The following is a 22,208-nucleotide window of genomic DNA, read 5'->3' on the forward strand; positions in this document are numbered from 1 at the left end:
GGCACAACGGGAGCCTCTGCACAATCACTGCTGCCAAATGATGCATGCGGATGATGTGTAGCATGCATTGTGATACATTTACAGTATACAGGATTACAGATTTTTGTTTGGTCTTATTGTTTCATCATTTATTGTGAGACTACGCCAAGAAAATATTTCCTTTTGGAAAAGGACTGGTTTTTGAATCACATCATCATAAGAGAAGTGGAAGCGCTAGTGACTAACTGCATGCTTGTTTATATGTCTGCATCTCCGTATAGAGGATACTTTAGTTTTAGTCCCAGCCGCAGCCACTTGGAGCAAAGGTTTTTAAATTTGTTCATTTTCAGTTCCGCTCTGTTACGTTTGAGTGTTGTTTTTGTTTGATTGCTTAGTTCTGTTATAGCGTATGCGCTTTGTTAGTCTGTAAACATCAATTGATGTTGGAGAGTAGAGAGGAGGAAGTAGACTGCAAACAAGTCTGGTCTTACACAAGTGCCTACTCCTGCCTAAAGGTAGCAGTGTCCCCCCTAGTGGACTCAGAGAAATTGATATAACAGTTACTCAAAATCTCCCATTTCTATTAATAGTAGATCACTATCCTGAGTGCAGATAATAGGGATGTGAATGAAGGATACTGAAATCTATTTTCCTGAGAACAAGAAAAAAAAAAATGTAGCTTCAAATATCTTTTAAGCGTACCTTCTAAATATTTCAAAAGCATGCCTGGGAGCTGGCGGGATGTTGCATTTGGGTGTAGCAGATTGTGTGGGCCAGTAGCCAGTGGTAAGCACTCTGACCGTGAGATCTACACCTCCTAATGAGACCTGAAATATAAAATCGTCACATCAGCAACAAAGCACAACATGAATTCAAGATGCATGCACCAATTAACCGATCACAAGACCAAACACAGTATTCCATACCCCCGTGGTCTGCAAATGTTGCCTGAATTCATCCATAGTTGTGTTTGAGATGCTCATGTCCCTGAACATACCCTCCAACTTTGAAGTAAATTGGCACCCGCACTCGGTCTGAAATAAAAGGAACACTTTTAAACTTTGTTACTTTTACTTTTTTTTCAAGCCCACAATTAGGTTACCAGACCTAATAAATTTCATAACATATGGCCTATAGACAGTGACACACTAATACCCCCGCAGTGGCTTGGAGGCACTGGGTGGTTTGTGGGAGCTGGGGGTCTGCAGGGGCTATTGTTACGCAATTGCCTGGACATAGAGAAACTTCTTTGTGGTCCCGTTACTCCTGACTCCATTGCAAATGTCTGTCCCAAAATGGCTGCAGCCTCAGAGGAGACAGTTATTAAGTATGCTAGAGGAGTAGGTGGCCATAATGAGGACAGGTGCGACAGAACAGCAGACCTGTGGTGACAGCAAGACAGGCGCCACGGGACCACGGACACAGCAGACGGGGAATCCCAAGACAGAGCAGGTACCAAGAGATGGGATTTTGTAGATTATTCCCAACCTAGCATTTCTCTAGAGGCAAACAATCTTATTCTATCTGTTTATAGTTCACCAGGCATACACTATTCCTTTAAGCCTTGACTGTGCTTCACTAAAACCTAAAGCTACATTTACACTAAATAATTTTTCTTTGTAAAAAACATGGCCATAGCTTTATACATAAATTATGCAGTTACTATGACTGATCTTTGGTGCCTTATATGCAAATACTAGTGCCTATAAAGGTAAAAGTGGTCTAGATCATAAGAAAATGACTACTGAGGAGACACATGGCATTAGAAATGACATCAAATGTTCTAATACAAATGAAAGTTTTCTAATTCATTGAGCATTTAGGAACACTGAATTTTGGATTAAATATATTATGGTATTCTATAACACATTATGCACATGTGATAATAAACTATTAAATGTCACCATGTTATGCTTTTAACACCTATAAACATTAGTTATTGTCACCTTCAACTTTGATATCATATTTTTTTCCGAGTCATCAGAGACGCTCTTGTTGGTGAGTAGTCTTCTAGCCAAATGCTGCTTGTAATAACGTTCAAACACATCTTTTTCTTGCATGAATCTAAAGAGGACCATTGCTTTGTCCAGTATGGACTCTACTTCTTGTTCAGTCAGCTTGGAAGAAAGCACACAAAGGTTATTGAAAAAGCACAGGAAGATTCACCTTACTGCAGAAGCTGCGAGGCCAACTCGCCCACATGAAGGAGCAGGCATTAATACTTTGTACATGTAAACCTTGCTGAATGCCACACAAACCATTTAACACTGCAATCACTATACTAAAATAAAGAGTAATTGTATGCATAATCCAGAGGCGGCTCAAAGTAATATTAGAAAAAACACAAAATATTCCCAAATAGTAAAGTGTAAATATTGCATACATACTTAGTGATATAGTAAACGATATCGTTTACTATATCACCCAGCGTGTATACAGCAGACGGCTGATGCACAGGACCGCAGGCCGTTAACGACCCTCGGTGTTGGCCGTACATGAGGCTCAATTTGGACACATCGTCCAAAGCTGCATGTACAGCCCTGCCGCGGCATGAGGTCACAGTGCACAGTGTGTATGCCCGTCAGGCGGCTGGGAAGAGGACACACTAGGTGATGTTGCTCACAGTGCGCATCGCCGTGTGTACGCACCTTAACAAGTGGCTATAGACCAACAGAAACCATATTTGCATGTTTATACATACGACTTATAAATAATAAGCTTAATAGTAAGCAAGGTGTATATTTACCAGTGTAGCAATGCAGGGCTGCTGGCTTTTACTCCAGATCGCACACTCACCTGATTTATTAATTTATGATGTGGTGTCATTATTTTATTTTTATTTATTTATTTTGGGGGGGTGTTTAGTTTATGTTTTATACTGGATCCCGAACGCCGGCATATCATTTCCAACCCGTTTTATGAATACTGCCTTGCCAGACAGCAATTACTCAATTAGAGGTTGCTTAAAAAAAAAAAAATCCTACTAATAATGTACATGTAAACCATATGCAGGGAGCTACACTAATCTGACAGCAATGCAAGTCAGTAAGGAGACAGGTAGACACATAGTTAGGGATTACATTATTATAAAGGACATTGTACTGGAACAAAAAAAAAACTTAGACAATTATACTTACTCCTTTAACCCCTTTCTTCAGTTTGTCGTCGATAAATAAGGATAGGTACTCCGGAGACCTGGAGTTCAGATTAAGGAAATACTCAAAGTCCCCAGCAATGGTTTGCTTGAAAAGACGATCATTACTAAAAGACTCCTGAAGGAATCGGTCAAACCTGCTCTTCAGATCTAGAAGACCCTATGGAAAATGAGAAGGGAAAGGTTACTTCAAAGAGACACTTTTGGCAACTCTATAGGTTCAAGAGATATCCCACATATACTGTAGTAACAGAAAAATAGGTATATACTGCAGCTAAGCTTCTACATGAAGATTATTTAGACAGACCAATCTGCACATAAGCCCCACCACTTAATATATTCTGTTGACATCCTACATACATTAAACCACAAATTACATTATTATCGTCACTGGTGACACAGATCAACTAATACTGCATCACTTAACTTGCCTGACTATTAAATTAAAATGTATATAGCACCAGCATATGCCATTGCACTCTACAATTAAGACATTAACAATTACAGGTTATGACAGCACAAACATAAGTGAAAGCAAACTAGTTAAAGTTTTGTTTTACCACTATTATTTTTTTCATCCAAGGTTTGTTCAACAGTGAATACTATGGGGATTAGATTAATATACCGGCTATCGGGATCCTGGCGTTCAGGAGACCGATGCCTGAATCCCGACAAACACAGGTTATTCCCACTCGGGAATATAACCTGTGGTGAGCAAAGCGAACCACCGAGCCCGAATCGGGATTCCAACAGACGGGATGCCGCTGTCGGTATAGTGACAGCCTGCATCCCGTCTGCCGGGATATCATATGTATTCCATAATATGACCCTACACCAGTGATCTGGGGAGCCAGCTAGTTTCACATTGACAGCCTTGCTGCAGAATCAGTTTCAAGTGTCCAGAATAGCAGTAGGGAGAATGTCACATGTCTATGATACACACATCAATCCCAAATCTATATGGAAAGTCAACTCGTGTATGAATTTATATATTTTTTATCCTATTCTGGGTGAAGAATTAGATAGATAGAGCAGAAACGTGATTTTCCCTAAAACTTGATTTGCCAGGTTAGCTGCTGGTAGAAGTTGAGGCAGCTCTGTGGAGAGTAGTAATTATGTAAATTAGAGTTACATGAAACAAAGCATTACTTTACCTAAAATTGCTCCCATTTGCAAACCAGCTCTTATCTAATGACCAAATGAGGTCTAACCTACCTTAGATTTCTTACAGTTTGTTGTGTGAGATCAGTGATATAATACCGGCTGAAATGTTGGGGAAACATGCTATTTGGCATGCTATTTTATCCTTGGGGGTGCTACCAGCCCAATGTGCGGATTTAGCTTCATACTGACAAGTCAGAGATTTTTATTTATTTTCAACACGATTGCGTGGAGTAGAGAAATATAACCACATCAATCCGTTCCTTATCTAGAAAGCTGGACAATCCTAATTTACATGCTATAAATGTGGAATGGTGAAAGGATGAGAGTAACGGCCTGATTCTGAGGTGAACACGTGATCTATGTGGGAGGCAGTGGATTAATATTTTGCTACTGCGTACATGCGAAGATGGATTAGCGACAACTGATGCAGTGAGGATATATTCTTCAACATGGGTGACAGGTAGTCTGCGTTTGAGGGAGGTACCGGGAAGGTGGCTACAAAAACACAGGGTTATTGCGACCATTTTCTGGGTTTAAGCCACTTCAATTTCTTACGCAGCTGTACAGGGGCCTGGCATCTTAATGGAGATGGGCATTCTGTTCCAACTTTTGTATGTGAGCAGCAGATCTGAGACTCTGGCAGGGGCGTCTCTGCACACAAGAGTAACTCTTATTTTCACAAGTCTGCCGAACGACAAATCACAGTTTTGAATGCACCTGTGAATCAGGCCCTGAGTGCATATTCTGCATGTGCCAGACTAACTTAAAAGCAGCCGGTGTGGGCCGGCAGCCATAATACCATTAGACCCACCGCCATATGGAAATTACCATTATAGACTGTAAATGTTCTTTAGTTGAATAGAACACATTCTCTACCATACCAGGGGCTATGACAGCATGCAAATAAGCAGAACCCTGAACAGTGGCCATCCATGTCCCATCTCTAGTGTCTCTGTGTAATCAATATTAAATCCACCAAACCAGAAGTCCATTAAAAAAAAAAAAAAAAAACTTTGCTGTGTCTGACCCGAGTTGGCTCCCTAGTTTGGTAAAAACACACAAAATGGGGTACTCCCGAGTAACCGTCCGGCAATTGGGTTACCCCCCAGTGGGCTTTCCATAAACAGAGGTCAATCAAAAAGATTACAAAACCGAAATGCACAGATCTCCTCATAGGGACCCTAGTGCATTAATGGGCAGAGAAAAAGATGGGGGTCCCATGAGGGAACCACTACACCTCCACCCAGGGGGCTCACTGAATGCACAACTCCAAGTCATACAAACACAGAATGTCTTCCAGATACACCACTAACCACACAAAACCTGCCCCACTAATTGTAACCTTTTTTCGCTTTGATTTTTTTTTTTTTTTTAAGTCTCCTTTCTATAGCCAACCCTGCTCTTTTGCTGTCTGCTTGTAGTACTGATGTGTCCTCCTACAACTAGCTTTAATACACCACGTGACGCGAGAAGCCTAGTGCGAGTGACCCACCAGGCCCCATACGACTGCCGGGCATCTTTATTTTTCCCCCTTTACACAAAAACGCATCTTACTCACAATGTGATGCAACTAGCATGGGACTTGGTGCAATAGTAAATGAGGACACATCTGTAGGTTGCTTTTATTTCTTGTTTTAGCACACACAGACGTCAGACATTAGAAGTACAGAATAATTCTTAAAAATGTTTCAAGTGGGCGTGGCCACGGAAGCAATGGAGTAGCACACAGGTTGCTGAGCTCTCCTGCTTCGTTATCCATTTTTAAATATCCCGTTGCTACATAAAAGGGTGCTGAACACCGGGACCCTTTCCCTGACTGCATTGGGTGCCCAAGCTGCCTAAAATCAGTATTTGTATCAGCAGGGTCTGGAGAGCCGCCACACCACGTGGGACGCCATCTACGCATCTGGTCTGTGCCCCGCCTGCGTCGGGACGGAGCAAAGGATCCAGTGGCCTGCGGTCCCTCTGCAAGTCCGCCTGCTGGCTGGTGCCGTGCGTGCATAGGACACCCTATCTCTGGGGAGAGTCCGCTCGCTGACTGCGTGCCGCTCAGGGACCTCGTGGCTGCTGAAGCTCCACACGCCCTTCTTTGTACGCCGGGACAGCCGCGCATCCTGTTCCTCCGGCGGCTCCGGTATCTGACGTTCTGTGAGTGCTTGCTGGGGGAGCACAGACGGTGGAGTGGCAGTCTCTCCCTCCACCCTTCCACACAGTATACAGGTGTAAATGCTGGGGACCAAGGCTACTCTTCTATAGCTAGTCTGCTTGCCGCATATAACTGATCTCTGCCGATTGCAGGGCTTGAGGCTCCCTGCTGTGTGATTGCTGGCTGAAGCTCCTGTGCTATATTACTGCTGAGGGGACTATGCTGCTATCCCCTGCATCAAGTACCTGCTCCAAACCTTGTTTTACTGTGGATACTCTCCATTCTCCCTCCCTTTTGGTTCTCTGTAATGTCTATTGGTCTCCTAGGGGTCAATTCTATTCAGCGACAGTTGAATAGCGCCGGGAATTGGCTCCCGACGCTATTCAATTCAGCTCCAGTTAAGTCGGCGATGGCCCGTTCTCGCCGACTAAACAGGTTGTTTTGTCGGGAGAACGGGCATTCTCCAACTTAACTCCCCGGTGCGAGGCTAATTACCGACAGAATCAGCCTCGCGTCAACACTTTTGTCGGGTTTCTTCTCTCATCCCCCGGAGATGAGAGGAAAATTCCCGACAATTGAGGGTCACTCATCGCTGTATTGGATAGCGCCGGGAGCAAACTCCTGGCGCTATTCAACTGTCAGTGAATTGAATCGACCCCCTATAGTCTGTTATAGGTCCAACACACTGTGCGATATTTATGAAAGATATGAAGGAACTCGTTCATTAATGAACAAAATATTGTTCATATCTTTCAGTGTGGAGGCACAAGCGATGTACGATGCGCAGCCCTGCGATCGCTCATCGCTGGTGCCCAGTCACTTGTGCATGCAGGCCAATATGGCCGATCTCGTCCATATTTGCCTGCACTGCTATGGAGCCGGGTGACGGGGGGAGTGAAGAAACTTTACTCCCACCCCCATCACTGCCCCCACCCCCCCGCCACCGGGTCGCCCGTATCCACCATCGTGTGCAGGGCCCTTTACTGTACAGCCTGCAGCTTTTCCTGATAACACAGGTACAGAGTGACTAATTATGGTGAACCACCACCTACTACCACCAGGTTGGTTTTGGCTTGTAAATGTTTGCTGCTTTAAAAAAAAAAAAAAAACACATACGAGTGAGCAGTGTTAAGAAGAATCAGAAAGGTCGAAGAGAGTGAAATTACCCCTAGACTTTGCTGTAAGCAGATACCTATCCACTGTGTAAATGCAGTTGCAGTGGAATGTTGAAGAACTCTTGCAGAGAGTCAGGAAGGGATGGAGGAGGAAGAAAGTGAGATTGGCGGTTGTATACAAATTACTTATGTAGTTTGTGGGGGGGGGGGGGGTACAGGGATAGAGAAAGTAGTTAAGAGGCTAGGTCAAAGGATGGTTTCAGGTGATGAGCATGTGTTTAAAGGAGGAAGGAAAAGTAACAGTGTAGGGGAAAGAGATATTGGGTAAATTGATAAGCTAGATGTGGGCGTACAGTGGAGAGATTGAGTAGAGAAGATGAAAGGAAATAGGGGTGTTTAGACAGGGTGTAGGGTGAGATCATCTGATGTGTTTATAGAGATTTAGTCCTCCACCTTTTAGGGCGAGCAAAAAAAAAAACAAAACAGATTTTTTCATTAAGGTCTTGTGAACTGGCGATTTTTGGGGAGGACCCCTTTCCACCACTGCTCACGATTAAACTACCCAAAATCTAATACACGTACGCCACCAGCAAATTTTAGTCCAGCACCTCTTTTATATGGTGTCCACTTAGCAGCACTGTGCGTCGTTTGCAGTCACGTCAACATTGGTGCGCGCATGTCACAGTGTTACGGCTTCCAACAACAGCTTCATGTACGTTTCTATTTATCTATAATGCTTTAGAAATACTGGGGGTGCATAATTAGTGGGTCAGAGGTCTATTATCCGACCACTGTTAGTCCGACAAAAAACGGTTACTACTGGTAAATGGTGGTGTACTTGTATTCACTTTCCCTTTCGCAACATTAAACTGCTACAACATTATGCCTGTGAAGAATACACCTACCTGTATATAGTCAACTGGATTTTTTCCTTCCCCTTCTTCAGAAACCAGAGCTTTGCCCTGTTCTCTAAGATATAAACTCATGCACTCACACATCGTCTTCAGACCATTCGGGACTCTACTGAACAACTTGTACATACAGGCAAGATCTGCAAGAAACAAAATATATACCAGTAGCAAACAGAGTTAAGAGAACTCCGTACAGAGCCTTCGTTACCAAATGGTTTCTTCAGGTTAGACGATTCAAATTATTTATTTGCACCTTTATATGACAGAAAAAGAATATGCTTGAAAATAAGACAATTCTTCATCTACTCCACATACTCTTGTGGAGAGCATTGTGAAAACATTCTCCATTCATTAATGAAGGTATCTTAAAACTTGTGGCTGCCAGTTACCAAACTTTTTATTTTCATGAGGAAAAAAATATTTTTAAAAACACATTTATATGATCAGATGTTTTGACTGGTGAGAGAACAAAAAATGTTCTAAAACATCTTTTGCTTTCGTTACACATGTCAATGTTTATAGGAGGACTGGTTTCCCACAGGAAGATGAGAAGCCATTGTGCTCACAGGACACCTGGCTTGTATGTCTATAGTTAAAGCAGTTCCTGATCTAGAGGCTATAATTACTTCATGACCGTTCACATATGCAGAAAAGAGGAATGGTTATGAAATGTGATATTTTGTTATTGAGACATATGCTGTGTGTGACCTACCTTCTGTCTTTCCATTTTTTAACATATGGACTAGGCCAGAATTCTCCATCTCTACGATAGTTTTCATGTGCTTAGAGATTAGCTCCCTCTCCACAACCTTCACAATGGGCTCCTCTGTGGATTTGTCTAGACAGTGTATGACTCGCTCTATTTCTTCATTTATTCTAGCCTCTACTTTCTTTATATACACGGAGGCACTGTTTTCAGCTAAAAACTTCTGGCTTTCCATCTGCACAAAAAGCAAAGCAGTGGTTGGTATTTTAGGATGTGAAAGACAGCAGTTTGGATAGAAGCAATGGAAAACTATACCAATTGTGTTTCATAAACAGCGGCATAGAACAAACAAGCTGTCACACTCTGAAATAAAATGTCAGAAAATAGGATTTTAATTACCTACCGGTAAATCCTTTTCTCAGTCCGTAGAGGATACTGGGGTCCATTTAGTACCATGGGGTATAAGGCGGGTCCACTAGGAGCCATGGGTACTTTAAGAATTTGATCTTGTGGGCTGGCTCCTCCCTCTATGCCTCCCCTACCAGACTCAGTCTAGGAAACTGTGCCCGAGGAGACGGACATACTTTGAGAGAAGGATAGAGAAGGATAGATAAGGATAGTGGTGAGATTCCGAACCAGCACACAACAAGAAGAAAGCCAAGCTAACCAAACTTGAAACAGGAACAGCAACGGCTGAACCAACATTACTCAACCAAGTAACAGTGCAGGAAGACCGAACCAGGACTACGAGAAAGGGATTTACCGGTAGGTAATTAAAATCCTATTTTCTCTTACGTCCTAGAGGATACTGGGGTCCATTTAGTACCATGGGGATGTATCAAAACTCCCAAACCGGGTGGGAGAGTGCTGAGGTTTCAAGAACTGATTGACCAAACTGAAGGTCCTCAGAGGCCAAAGTATCGAACTTGTAGAACTTAGCAAATGCGTTCGAACCAGACAAAGTAGCTGTTTAGAAGAGCTGTAAAAGCTAAGACAACCCGGGCAGCCGCCCAGGAAGAACCCACCGACCTAGTAGAGTGGGCCTGTACAGATTTTGGACACAACAAACCTCCCGTGGAATAAGCATGCTCAATAGTAACCCTGATCCAGCGTGCAATGGACTGCTTTGAAGCAGGACACTCAATTTTACTAGGATCATAAAGAACAAACAGCGAGTCAGATTTTCTGTGACGAGCTGTTCGCTTTACATACACCTTCAAATCCCTCACAACATCCAAAGACTTTGAAGTAGCAGATGTGTCAGTGACAACTGGAACCACAATAGGTTGACTGATGTGAAATGCAGACACCACTTTAGGAAGAAAATGCTGACGAGCTAGGAGTTCAGCTCTGTCCTCATGGAAAATTAAATAGGGACTTTAGTGAGACAATGCCCCCATCTCCGACACACGTCTTACTGAAGCCAAGGCCAACAGTGTGACGGTCTTCCACATAAGATATTTTACGTCCACCTTCTGTCAAGGTTCAAACCAGTCCGACTGGAGGAGCTGCAGCACCACATTGAGATCCCAAGGTGCCGTGGGAGGCACAAAGGGAGGCTGGATGTGCAGAACACCTTTCAAGAATGTCTGGACCTCAGGGAGAGAAGCCAATGGTTTCTGAAAGAAAATGGACAAGGTCGAAATCTGTACTTTTATGGAGCCCAGACGCAGGCCCACATCCACGCCTGTCTGCAGAAAAAGCAGGAAACGTTCCAGATGAAATCACACCGCAGAAGAATTTCTGCGGTCACACCAAGAGACGTATTTCTTCCAGATGCTTAGACATTACACCCTTCCTGGCTTGGATCATAGTCGGGATAACCTTGTGAGGGATCTCTCTCCTGGCTAGAATCAACCGTTCAACTTACTTGCCGTTAAACGTAGCCACGGTAAGTCCTGAAAGACAAAAGGGCCCTGTTGTAGAAGATCCTTGCGAAGAGGTAGAGGCCACGGATCTTCGAGGAGAATCTCCAGAAGGTCCACGTACCAGACCCTTCTTGGCCAGTCCAGAGCAATGAATAGTGCTTGAACCCTTTCCCTTTTTATTCTCTTTAGAATTCTTGGGATCAGAGGAAGTGGAAGAAACACGTACACCATCTGATAGACCCATGGAGTCGTCAAGGCGTCCACCGCCATTGCCTGTGGGTCTCTCAACCTGGAACAATACCGCTTGAGCTTCTTGTTGAGATGAGAGGCCATCGAGTCGATCTGTGGATATCTCCATCGACTTGTCGTGCGCCTGAACACTTCCGGGTGAAGGCCCCACTCCCCCAGGTGCAGCTCGTGTCTGCTGAAAAGTCTGTTTCCCAGTTGTCTACTCCCGGAATGAAGACCGCTGACAACGCCACAGCGTTTCTTTCTGCCCAGAGGAGAATACTTGACACCTCCGACATTGCTGCTATGCTTTTCGTTCCTCCCTGTCGGTTTATGTACGTCACTGCCGTCACATTGTCTGACTGGACCAGAATGGTCCGATCTTGAAGAAGATGTGAGGCTGGCAGAAGGGTGTTGTATATGGCCCTGAGTTCCAGAATGTTGATTGGAAGGACGACTTCCTGACTTGACCATCTTCCTTGAAACTGCACCCCCTGAGCAACTGCTCCCCAACCTCTGAGGCTTACGTCTGTGGTTAGCAGAATCCAGTTCTGAATTCCGAACCTACGATCTTCGAGGTGGTGAGAAGTCTGTATCCACCACAGAAGGGAGATCCTGGCTTTTGGCAACAGACGGATCCTCTGGTGCATTTGAGATGCGATCCGGACTATTTGTCCAACAGATCGAGCTGGAAGGGTCATGCGTGAAACCTTCCGTATTGAAGAGCCTCGTACGAGGCCACGATTTTCCCCAGAAGGCGAATGCACAGACACCAGGGTAGTTGGCTTCAGGACATCCCGAACCATCGACTGGATTACCAATGCCTTCTCAAACGGAAGGAACACTTTCTGCTACTCCGTGTCCAGTATCATTCCGAGGAATGGGAGCCTCCTTGTTGGCTCTTGGTGAGACTTTGGAAGGTTCAGAATCCACCCGTGATCCTGGAGGAGTTTGGTTGAGAGGCCAATGCTGTCCAGCAACCTTTCCCTGGACGGTGCTTTTAACAGTACATCGTCCAGGTAAGGAATTATGTTCACTCCCTGTTTGCGGAGCAGAAACATCATCTCTGCCATCACCTTGGTGAACACCCTTGGTGCAGTGGAGAAACCAAATGGCAGGGCCTGGAACTGGTAGTGACAGTCCTGCAATGCAAACCATAGATAAGCCTGATGAGGCGGCCAGAACGGAATGTGAAGATACACATCCTTGATATCCAGAGACACTAGGAATTCCCCCTCCTCCAGACCGGAGATTACCGCTCTCAGAGACTCCATCTTGAATTTGAACACTCTTAAGTACGGGTTCAAAGACTTGGGATTCAGAATTGGTCTTACCGAACCGTCCGGATTTGGTACAACAAACAGGTTGAAGTAGTACCCCTTGTTGAGCAGATGAGGTGCAACTGGTACACTGACCTCAGTCTGTACCAGTTTTCGTATGGCATGCTGTAAAGTAATACTTGCTTCTTGTGAATCTGGAAAGCCTGATTTGAAGAATCTGTGAGGTGGGCGCTTTTGGAACTCCAGTCTGTAGCCATGGGAAATAAGATCTATGACCCAGGGATCCCGGCACGAACGTGACCAGATCTGACTGAAGAATTGTAGGCTGCCTCCCACCTGACAGCCTTCCAGGCATTGCGGTCCACCGTCATGCTGAAGTCTTTGAGGAAGCAGAGCCTGAGCTCTGTTCCTGAGCACCTGCAGTTGCTGGTTTGCGTGGTTTACCTCTTGCGCTACTGGAGGACGTAGAAGCACCTCTGGATTTGCCCTTGAACTTGCTCGCCCGAACGGACTAACTTAGAAGCTGAATAAATTTTCTTGGTTGGGGGGGGGGCACTGCGGAAGGGAGATACGCAGACTTACCCGCAGTAGCTGTTGAGATCCATTTGTCGAGTTCATCTCCAAACAAGGCCTCTCCTGTGAATGGTAGGCCTGGCACTCCTTTCCTGGAGTCCGCGTCAGCAGTCCACTGGCGTAGCTATAAGCCCCTGCGTGCCGACACTGCCATAGCGGTGGTGCGTGCGTTAACCAAGCCTCTCTCTTTTATGGCTTCCACCATAAAGTTCGCAGAGTCCTGTACATGCTGCAGTAGTAAAACATCCCTCCTAGACAAGGAATCTAACCCCTCAATTAGTTTACCTGACCATTTTGCAATGGCTTTTGTGATCCACGTACATGCAATAGTGGGTCTTTGAACCACTCCAGCAGCTGTAAACAATGATTTGAGTATAGTCTCAATTTTACGATCAGCCGTGTCTTTTAGGGAGGCTGCACTAGGAACAGGCAATACAATTTTTCGTGACAGCCTAGAGACTGATGCGTCCACTATCGTGGATTTTCCCATTTTTTCCTATCCTCCAGAGGAAAGGGAAAAGATGAGAGTAACCTTTTAGGGATTTTAAATTTCTTATCAGGATTAAACCACGGTTCTTCAAACAGGGTATTCAATTCCTATGACACAGGAAAAGTGACTGAGGACTTCTTTTTTTACAGTGAAATAAGATTCCTCACACTCCTCTGACACCTTATCAGGAATATGCAGAACATCTTCGATAGCCTCTATAAGAGCCTCTATTCCCTGTGACAGAGCCGCACCCCCCCCCCCCCCCCTTCCCGAGTCCACCTCACCCTCCTCCAAGCCTGACCCATCAGCGTCAGATTGCAGGATATGGGCCAGAAATCACTTTTGCAGACAAATGTGAGGGGATTGAGACGTCAAACTCATCCACAGTCTGTTTTAAGTATTGCGTCTCTTTCTCATTGTGGGACAATTTTGTAGTAAAAGTGGAGATCATTCCTTTAAGAGAATTAACCCACTCCGGTTCAGCCCCGCTATTCTGTGAACCCTGGGTACCCAGTAGTGAGCCCCCTGGTGAAGAGGAACACTCCGCTGTACAAGAAACACACTCTTTGCCTGACAATGTAAATGTGACAGCACACACACAGGAAAAGGTTAAGCACAAGTAACCCACAAAGAGCCCTTCAGGGGGAGAGAGTTGTTCGGAGCAAGCCCCCACCACGCCCTTGCCGCTAGTGCCAAGCTAAGCTGGGTCGCAGACTAAGTACCCTGACAGGAGACTTCGTACACCAATAGTCGCTTCCCCTTTGCTATGACTCCCTGGTACCACTGAGGTAATTTGGAGTCACACCAGAGGAGCTGTGCGTCCCTGTCAGTCAGCATCTGCGTCCACTGCAGAGGGAAAATGGCGCTGGTGAGCTGCTGGATCCTCTCATAGTGAATCCCCGCCATTTCAATGGCATGCGGTCTTTCCGCTTTTTTTTTTTTATACTGGCTGAGGTAATTTGTGTGCTTAAAACGAAGCAGAACCGTTTTAAGGCTGTGTTTGCCAGTTTGGGTACTGTGTACTGAGACGCAGATGTGTACCGTGTCTGGAGACGCATACCGCCCCGTTTAGAAGCCGTGCGTCTTCATACCCTCATGCCGTCATAATGGACTGCGTCCCACTAACCGGGACGCCGGCTCAGTACTCACCACTCTTCATTCTTCTGGCTCTGTTTGGGGTGGCGGCGTGCTGCGGGAATGTACGCTCGCCATGGTGGGGTTTGCAAATAGTTCCCTCAGGAGCTCAGTGTCCGGTCAGCGGGGAACGGGACTATTAACCTTCCCCCCCAAGTCCCACGAAGAAGGCAGGCTGGTGCCAATCAGCCCTGCCTGAAAATAACAAACATATCAAGTAAATGCAGAAAACTCTTCAGGAGCTTCCTTCAGCGTGACCAGCTCCTCTAGGCACATTTTCTAAACCAAGTCTAGTAGGAGGGGCACAGAGGGAGGAGCCAGCCCACACTATCAAATTCTTAAAGTGCCCATGGCTCCTAGTGGACCAGTCTATACCTTATGGTACTAAACGGACCCCAGTATCCGCTAGGATGTAAGAGAAAAAATAAGATTTTACTCACCGGTAAATCTATTTCTCGTAGTCCGTAGTGGATGCTGGGACTCCGTAAGGACCATGGGGAATAGCGGCTCCGCAGGAGACTGGGCACAACTAAAGAAAGCTTTAGGACTACCTGGTGTGCACTGGCTCCTCCCACTATGACCCTCCTCCAGACCTCAGTTAGGATACTGTGCCCGGAAGAGCTGACACAATTAGGAAGGATTTTGAATCCCGGGTAAGACTCATACCAGCCACACCAATCACACCGTATAACTCGTGATACTATACCCAGTTAACAGTATGAAATATAACTGAGCCTCTCAACAGATGGCTCAACAATAACCCTTTAGTTAGGCAATAACTATAAACAAGTATTGCAGACAATCCACACTTGGGATGGGCGCGCAGCATCCACTACGGACTACGAGAAATAGATTTACCGGTGAGTAAAATCTTATTTTCTCTGACGTCCTAAGTGGATGCTGGGACTCCGTAAGGACCATGGGGATTATACCAAAGCTCCCAAACGGGCGGGAGAGTGCGGATGACTCTGCAGCACCGAATGAGCAAACTCTAGGTCCTCCTCAGCCAGGGTATCAAACTTGTAGACTCTTGCAAAAATGTTTGAACCCGACCAAGTAACAGCTCGGCAAAGTTGAAAAGCCGAGACCCCTCGGGCAGCCGCCCAAGAAGAGCCCACTTTCCTCGTGGAATGGGCTTTTACAGATTTAGGGTGCGGCAGTCCAGCCGCAGAATGTGCAAGTTGAATCGTGCTACAGATCCAGCGAGCAATAGTCTGCTTAGAAGCAGGAGCACCCAGCTTGTTGGGTGCATACAGGATAAATAGCGAGTCAGTTTTCCTGACTCCAGCCGTCCTGGAAACATATACTTTTCAGGGCCCTGACTACGTCCAGTAACTTGGAATCCTCCAAGTCCCAAGTAGCCGCAGGCACCACAATAGGTTGGTTCACATGAAAAACTGACACCACCTTAGGAAGGAATTGGGAATGAGTCCTCAATTCCGCCTTATCCATATAAATTATAGATAAGGGCTTTTGTATGACAAAGCCGCCAATTCTGATACACGCCTGGCCGACGCCAAGGCCCACAGGATGACCACTTTCCACGTGAGGTATTGTAGCTCCACGGATTTAAGTGGCTCAACCCAATGCGACTTCAGGAAATCCAACACCACGTTGAGATCCCACGGTGCCACTTGAGGCACAAACGGGTGCTGACTATGCAGCACTCCCTTAACAAAAGTCTGAACTTCAGGCAGTGAAGCCAGTTCTATTTTGGAAGAAAATCGATAGAGCCGAAATCTGGACCTTAATGGAACCCAATTTTAGGCCCATAGTCACCTCTGACTGTAGGAAGTGCAGAAAACGACCTAGCTGAAATTCCTCCTTTGGGGCCGTCCTGGCCTCACAGCACGCAACATATTTCCGCCATATGCGGTGATAATGGTTTGCGTTCACTTCTTTCCTAGCTTTAAATAGCGTAGGGATAACTTCCTCCGGAATGCCCTTTTCCTTCAGGATCCGGCGTTCAACCGCCATGCCGTCAAACGCAGCCGCGGTACGTCTGCAGCAGGTCCCGTCTGAGCGGCAGAGGCCATGGGTCCTCTGAGATCATTTCTTGGAGTTCTGGGTACCAAGTTCTTCTTGGCCAACCCGGAACAATGAGTATAGTTGTTACTCCTCTCCTCATTCTCATTACCCTGGGTAAGAGAGGCAGAGAAGGGAACACATACACCGACTGGTACACCCACGGTGTTACCAGAGCGTCCACAGCTATCGCCTGAGGGTCCCTTGACCTTGCGCAATATCTTTGCAGCTTTTTGTTGAGGCGGGACGCCATCATGTCCACCTGTGGCCTTTCCCAACGGTGTACAATCATTTGGAAGACTTCTGGATGAAGTCCCCACTCTCCCGGGTGGAGGTCGTGTCTTCTGAGAAAGTCTGCTTCTCAGTTGTCCACTCCGGGAATGAACACTGCTGACAGTGCTAACACATGATTTTCCGCCCATCGGAGAATCCTTGTGGCTTCTGCCATCGCCATCCTGCTTCTTGTGCCGCCCTGTCGGTTTACATGAGCGACCGCCGTGATGTTGTCTGACTGGATCAGCACCGGCCGGTGTTGAAGCAGGGGTCTAGCCTGACTTAGGGCATTGTAAATGGCCCTTAGTTCCAGAATATTTATGTGTAGGGAAGTCTCCTGACTTAACCATAGCCTTGAAAGTTTCTTCCCTGTGTGACTGCCCCCCAGCCTCGAAGGCTGGCATCCGTGGTCACCAGGACCCAGTCCTGTATGCCGAAACTGCGGCCCCCTAGAAGATGAGCACTCTGCAGCCACCACAACAGCGACACCCTGGCCCTTGGAGACAGGGTTATCCGCCGATGCATCTGAAGATGCGACCCGGACCACTTGTCCAACAGATCCCACTGGAAAATCCTTGCATGGGACCTGGCGAATGGAATTTCTTCGTAAGAAGCTACCATCTATCCCAGGGCTCGCGTGCATTGATGCACCGACACCTGTATTTGTATTAGGAGGTCTCTGACTAGAGATGACAGCTCCTTGGACTTCTCCTCCGGGAGAAACCCTTTTTATCCTGTTCTGTGTCCAGAACCATACCCAAGAACAGTAGACGCGTCGTAGGAACCAGCTGCGACTTTGGAATATTCAGAATCCAGCCGTGCTGTTGTAGCACTTCCCGAGACATTGCTACTCCGACGAACAACTGCTCCCTGGACCTCGCCTTTATAAGGAGATCGTCCAAGTACGGGATAATTATTGCGGCCATTACCTTGGTAAATACCTCGGTGCCGGGGACAGACCAACGGCAACGTCTGGAATTGGTAATGACAATCCTGTACCACAATTTTGAGGCACTCCTGGTGAAGAGGGTAAATAGGGACATGCAGGTAAGCATCCTTGATGTCCAGTGATACCATGAAATTCTCCAGGCTTGCAATAATCGCCCTGAGCGATTCCATTTTGAAATTGAACCTTCGTATAAAAGTGTTCAAGGATTTCAATTTTAGAATGGGTCTCACCGAACCGTCTGGTTTCGGTACCACAACATTTTGGAATAGTAACCCCGGCCCTGTTGAAGGAGGGGTACCTTGATTTCACCTGCTGGAAGTACAGCTTGTGAATTGCCGCCAGTACTACCTTTCTCCGAGGGCAGCAGGCAAGGCTGATGTGAGGTAACGGCGAGGGGGAGTCGCCTCGAACTCCAGCCTGCATCCCTGTGATACTACTTGCAGAACCTAGGGATCCACCTGTGGGCAAGCCCACTGGTCCCTGATGTTCCCGAGACGCGCCCCCACCGCACCTGTCTCCACCTGTGGAGCCCCAGGGTCATGCGGTGGACTCAGAGGAAGCGGGGGAAGATTTTTGATCCTGGGAACTGGCTGTCTGGTGCAGCTTTTTCCTTCTTCCCTTGTCTCTGTGCAGAAAGGAAGCGCCTTTGACCCGCTTGCTTTTCTGAAGCCGAAAGGACTGTACCTGAAAATACGGTGCTTTCTTAGGCTGTGAGGAAACCTGAGGTAAAAAATTTTCTTCCCAGCTGTTGCTGTGGATACGAGGTCCCAGAGACGATCCCCAAACAATTCCTCACCCTTATAAGGCAGAATCTCCATGTGCCTTTTAAAGGCAGCATCACCTGTCCACTGCCGGGTATCTAATACCCTCCTGGCAGAATGGACATTGCATTAATTCTGGATGCCAGCCGGCAAATATCCCTCTGTGCATCCTTCATATATAAGACGACGTCTTTAATCTGCTCTATGTTAGCAAAATATTATCCCTGTCTAGGGTATTAATATTATCTGACAGGGTATCAGACCACGCTGCAGCAGCACTATTTATGCTGAGGCAATTGCAGGTCTCAGTATAGAACCTAAGTGTGTATATACAGACTTCAGGATAGCCTCCTGCTTTTTATCAGCAGGCTCCTTCAAGGTGGCCGTATCCTAAGACGGCAGTGCCACCTTTTTTGACAAACGTGTGAGCGCCTTATCCACCCTAAGGGATATCTCCCAACGTGACCTATCCTCTGGCGGGAAAGGGTACGCCATCAGTAACTTTTTAGAAATTACCAGTTTCTTATCGGGGGAACCCACGCTTCTTTACACACTTCATTCACTCATCTGATGGGGGAAGAAAACACTGGCTGCTTTTTTCCCAAAAAAATAAAACCCCTTTTATGTGGTACTTGGGTTCATGTCAGAAATGTGTAACACATTTTTCATTGCCGAGATCATGTAACGGATGTTCCTAGTGGATTGTGTATATATCTCAACCTTGTCGACACTGGAGTCAGACTCCGTGTCGACATCTGTGTCTGCCATCTGAGGTAACGGGCGTTTTTTGAGCCCCTGATGGCCTTTGAGACGCCTGGGCAGGCGCGGGCTGACAAGCCGGCTGTCCCACAGCTGTTACGTCATCCAGCCTTTTATGTAAGGAGTTGACATTGTCGGTTAATACCTTCCACCTATCCATCCACTCTGGTGTCGGCCCCACAGGGGGCGACATCCCATTTATCGGCCTTTGCTCCGCCTCCACGTAACCTTCCTCAACATGTCGACACAGCCGTACCGACACACCGCACACACACAGGGAATGCTCTGACTGAGGACAGGACCCCACAAAGTCCTTTGGGGAGACAGAGAGAGAGTATGCCAGCACACACCAGAGCGCTATATAATGCAGGGATTAACACTATAACTGAGTGATTTTTCCCCCAATAGCTGCTTGTATACATATATTGCGCCTAAATTTAGTGCCCCCCCTCTCTTTTTAACCCTTTGAGCCTGAAAACTACAGGGGAGAGCCTGGGGAGCTGTCTTCCAGCTTCACTGTGAAGAAAAAATGGCGCCAGTGTACTGAGGGAGAAGCCCCGCCCCTTTTTCGGCTGACTTTTCTCCCGCTTTTTTATGGATTCTGGCAGGGGTAATTTATCACATATATAGCCCTGGGACTATATATTGTGATGATTTGCCAGCCAAGGTGTCTTATATTGCCCCCCCCCCCCCCCCCCCTGCACCCATCAGTGACCGGAGTGTGAGGTGTGCATGAGGAGCAATGGCGCACAGCTGCAGTGCTGTGCGCTACCTTGTTGAAGACAGAAGTCTTCTGCCGCAGATTTTCCGGAACACTTCTTGCTTCTGGCTCTGGAAGGGGGCCGGCGGCGCGGCTCCGGGAACGAACACCAAGGTCGGGTCCTGCGGTCGATCCCTCTGGAGCTAATGGTGTCCAGTAGCCTAAGAAGCCCAAACTACCACCTGTTAGGTAGGTTCGCTTCTTCTCCCCTTAGTCCCTCGCTGCAGTGAGTCTGTTGCCAGCAGATCTCACTGTAAAAAATAAAACCTAAATATACTTTCTTTCTAGGAGCTCAGGAGAGCCCCTAGTGTGCATCCAGCTCAGCCGGGCACAAGATTCTAACTGAGGTCTGGAGGAGGGTCATAGTGGGAGGAGCCAGTGCACACCAGGTAGTCCTAAAGCTTTCTTTAGTTGTGCCCAGTCTCCTGCGGAGCCGCTATTCCCCATGGTCCTTACGGAGTCCCAGCATCCACTTAGGACGTCAGAGAAATGATTAATGGTTTCAACTTATATCATGCTAGAACAGACCAAAAATGTGGTAAGCAGCCCCCCTAGCAGCACTATTTACATGGAGAAGGCAATGGCAAGAAAAGCTCAAATCTTATTACTAAACTTGTAGTCCATCAATTTACTAAGGACCAGGGCTCCAAGGCTAGCAGATAGGCAGGTCACTAGATTCTAGCAAGCAGCGACTCAACACCAGGCCACGCATCCATTATGTAGACCAGCCCTAGATATTCAACCAAAACTATGTAGAGCATGAAATAAATTTGAATGACTATATCAGGGAGGGACAATAAGCCGCTGTCAAAAAAGTAACTAAGTTGGCTATCAATACTGGTAACACAAAGAAAGCACAGATGCTGTGTTAGCATGTTATAGCTGGGATTGAACAAGCCCAATGTACTGAGTGGAGTACGTTTATACATCTGTAGTTTATGAAATATGAAGCATTTTGGTCATAACTTCATTTTCTGCCATTTGTATACATTGTCAGAGTTGCAGCACACCTTGAGAAGTAGCTTCTAGTCTAATAAAATATGACCTGTGCACTACTACTTACTATAGTTCATGAACAATGAGTACCATAAGAAGAGATATCAACCAAGATTATTATTGTGTGTACCTTTCTTTGGGAAAACAATGGATCTTTGTACAACCTGTTAAATCCTTTTCTCTTGATCTGGAGAACACTGGACCATGGGATTGCAGGCTGACCGTAGGAGCTGGCACTTATACTGGTATAACTTGAAGTAACTCCTCCCCTCTGCAACCCATGATCTTCAGTATAACTTCACAAGTAGCCCTACACCTAGTGTGAACCCCACAGTGTAACTTAAATTCAACAAGAAACAACCCATGAACAAAAAAGTGTAGAGGTAGGAATGCAGTGTCTCCCAGATGTACTCGAGAGAAGAATTTAACGGCAAGTCTCTTCCATCCAATCTGGGGGACACTGGACCATGGGACGTTCACAGCAGACCCCAAGGGGAGGGTACGCACAGAAAAGCCTGAACGGAAGTTGATCTTCATAGCTGCCAGAGACTATGCCCTAATGAAAACATCCCAGCTTCCATGAGCACTTAACAATGGGTGCAGACGGGGGGGCTATTCTCTTAAAGTTATACCAGTCTGAGTGCCAGCTCTTACGGTTAGCCTGCAATCCCATGGTCCAGTGTTCCCCCAGATTGGATGAAAGAGAAAGTCTGTTTACCAAGTAAATTCTATAGTCAACATTTGATTTTAGGAAGGAAAATAAAAATAATCTTAAAAAATATATGTATTAATCTTTGCAAGTGTACAAATATTAAATTATAGGGTCAGTGCAGATCCGCTATGTTCACATACACTGCATATACATATATATATACATTATATATATATATATATATATATATATATATGAACTCTTAGTTATACATTAAGAAACAGT

At 46.1% G+C, this 22,208-nt stretch overlaps 1 protein-coding gene across 1 annotated transcript in view; it reads right to left on the reverse strand.

The window, feature by feature from the left end:
• Positions 1-22,208, reverse strand: part of CUL3 (cullin 3) — a 293,465-nt gene that overhangs the window by 92,028 nt on the left and 179,229 nt on the right. Inside the window, exons 6-11 of the mRNA XM_063915923.1 lie at positions 9,182-9,410; positions 8,464-8,609; positions 3,117-3,293; positions 1,926-2,096; positions 906-1,013; positions 682-806 (exon numbers count right to left, since the gene is read on the reverse strand). Coding sequence (XP_063771993.1) covers positions 682-806; positions 906-1,013; positions 1,926-2,096; positions 3,117-3,293; positions 8,464-8,609; positions 9,182-9,410 — 956 coding nt within the window. The remainder of the gene's footprint in view (positions 1-681; positions 807-905; positions 1,014-1,925; positions 2,097-3,116; positions 3,294-8,463; positions 8,610-9,181; positions 9,411-22,208) is intronic.

The sequence above is a fragment of the Pseudophryne corroboree genome, chromosome 4, assembly GCF_028390025.1.
Source record: "Pseudophryne corroboree isolate aPseCor3 chromosome 4, aPseCor3.hap2, whole genome shotgun sequence".
NCBI classification, from domain to species: domain Eukaryota; kingdom Metazoa; phylum Chordata; class Amphibia; order Anura; family Myobatrachidae; genus Pseudophryne; species Pseudophryne corroboree.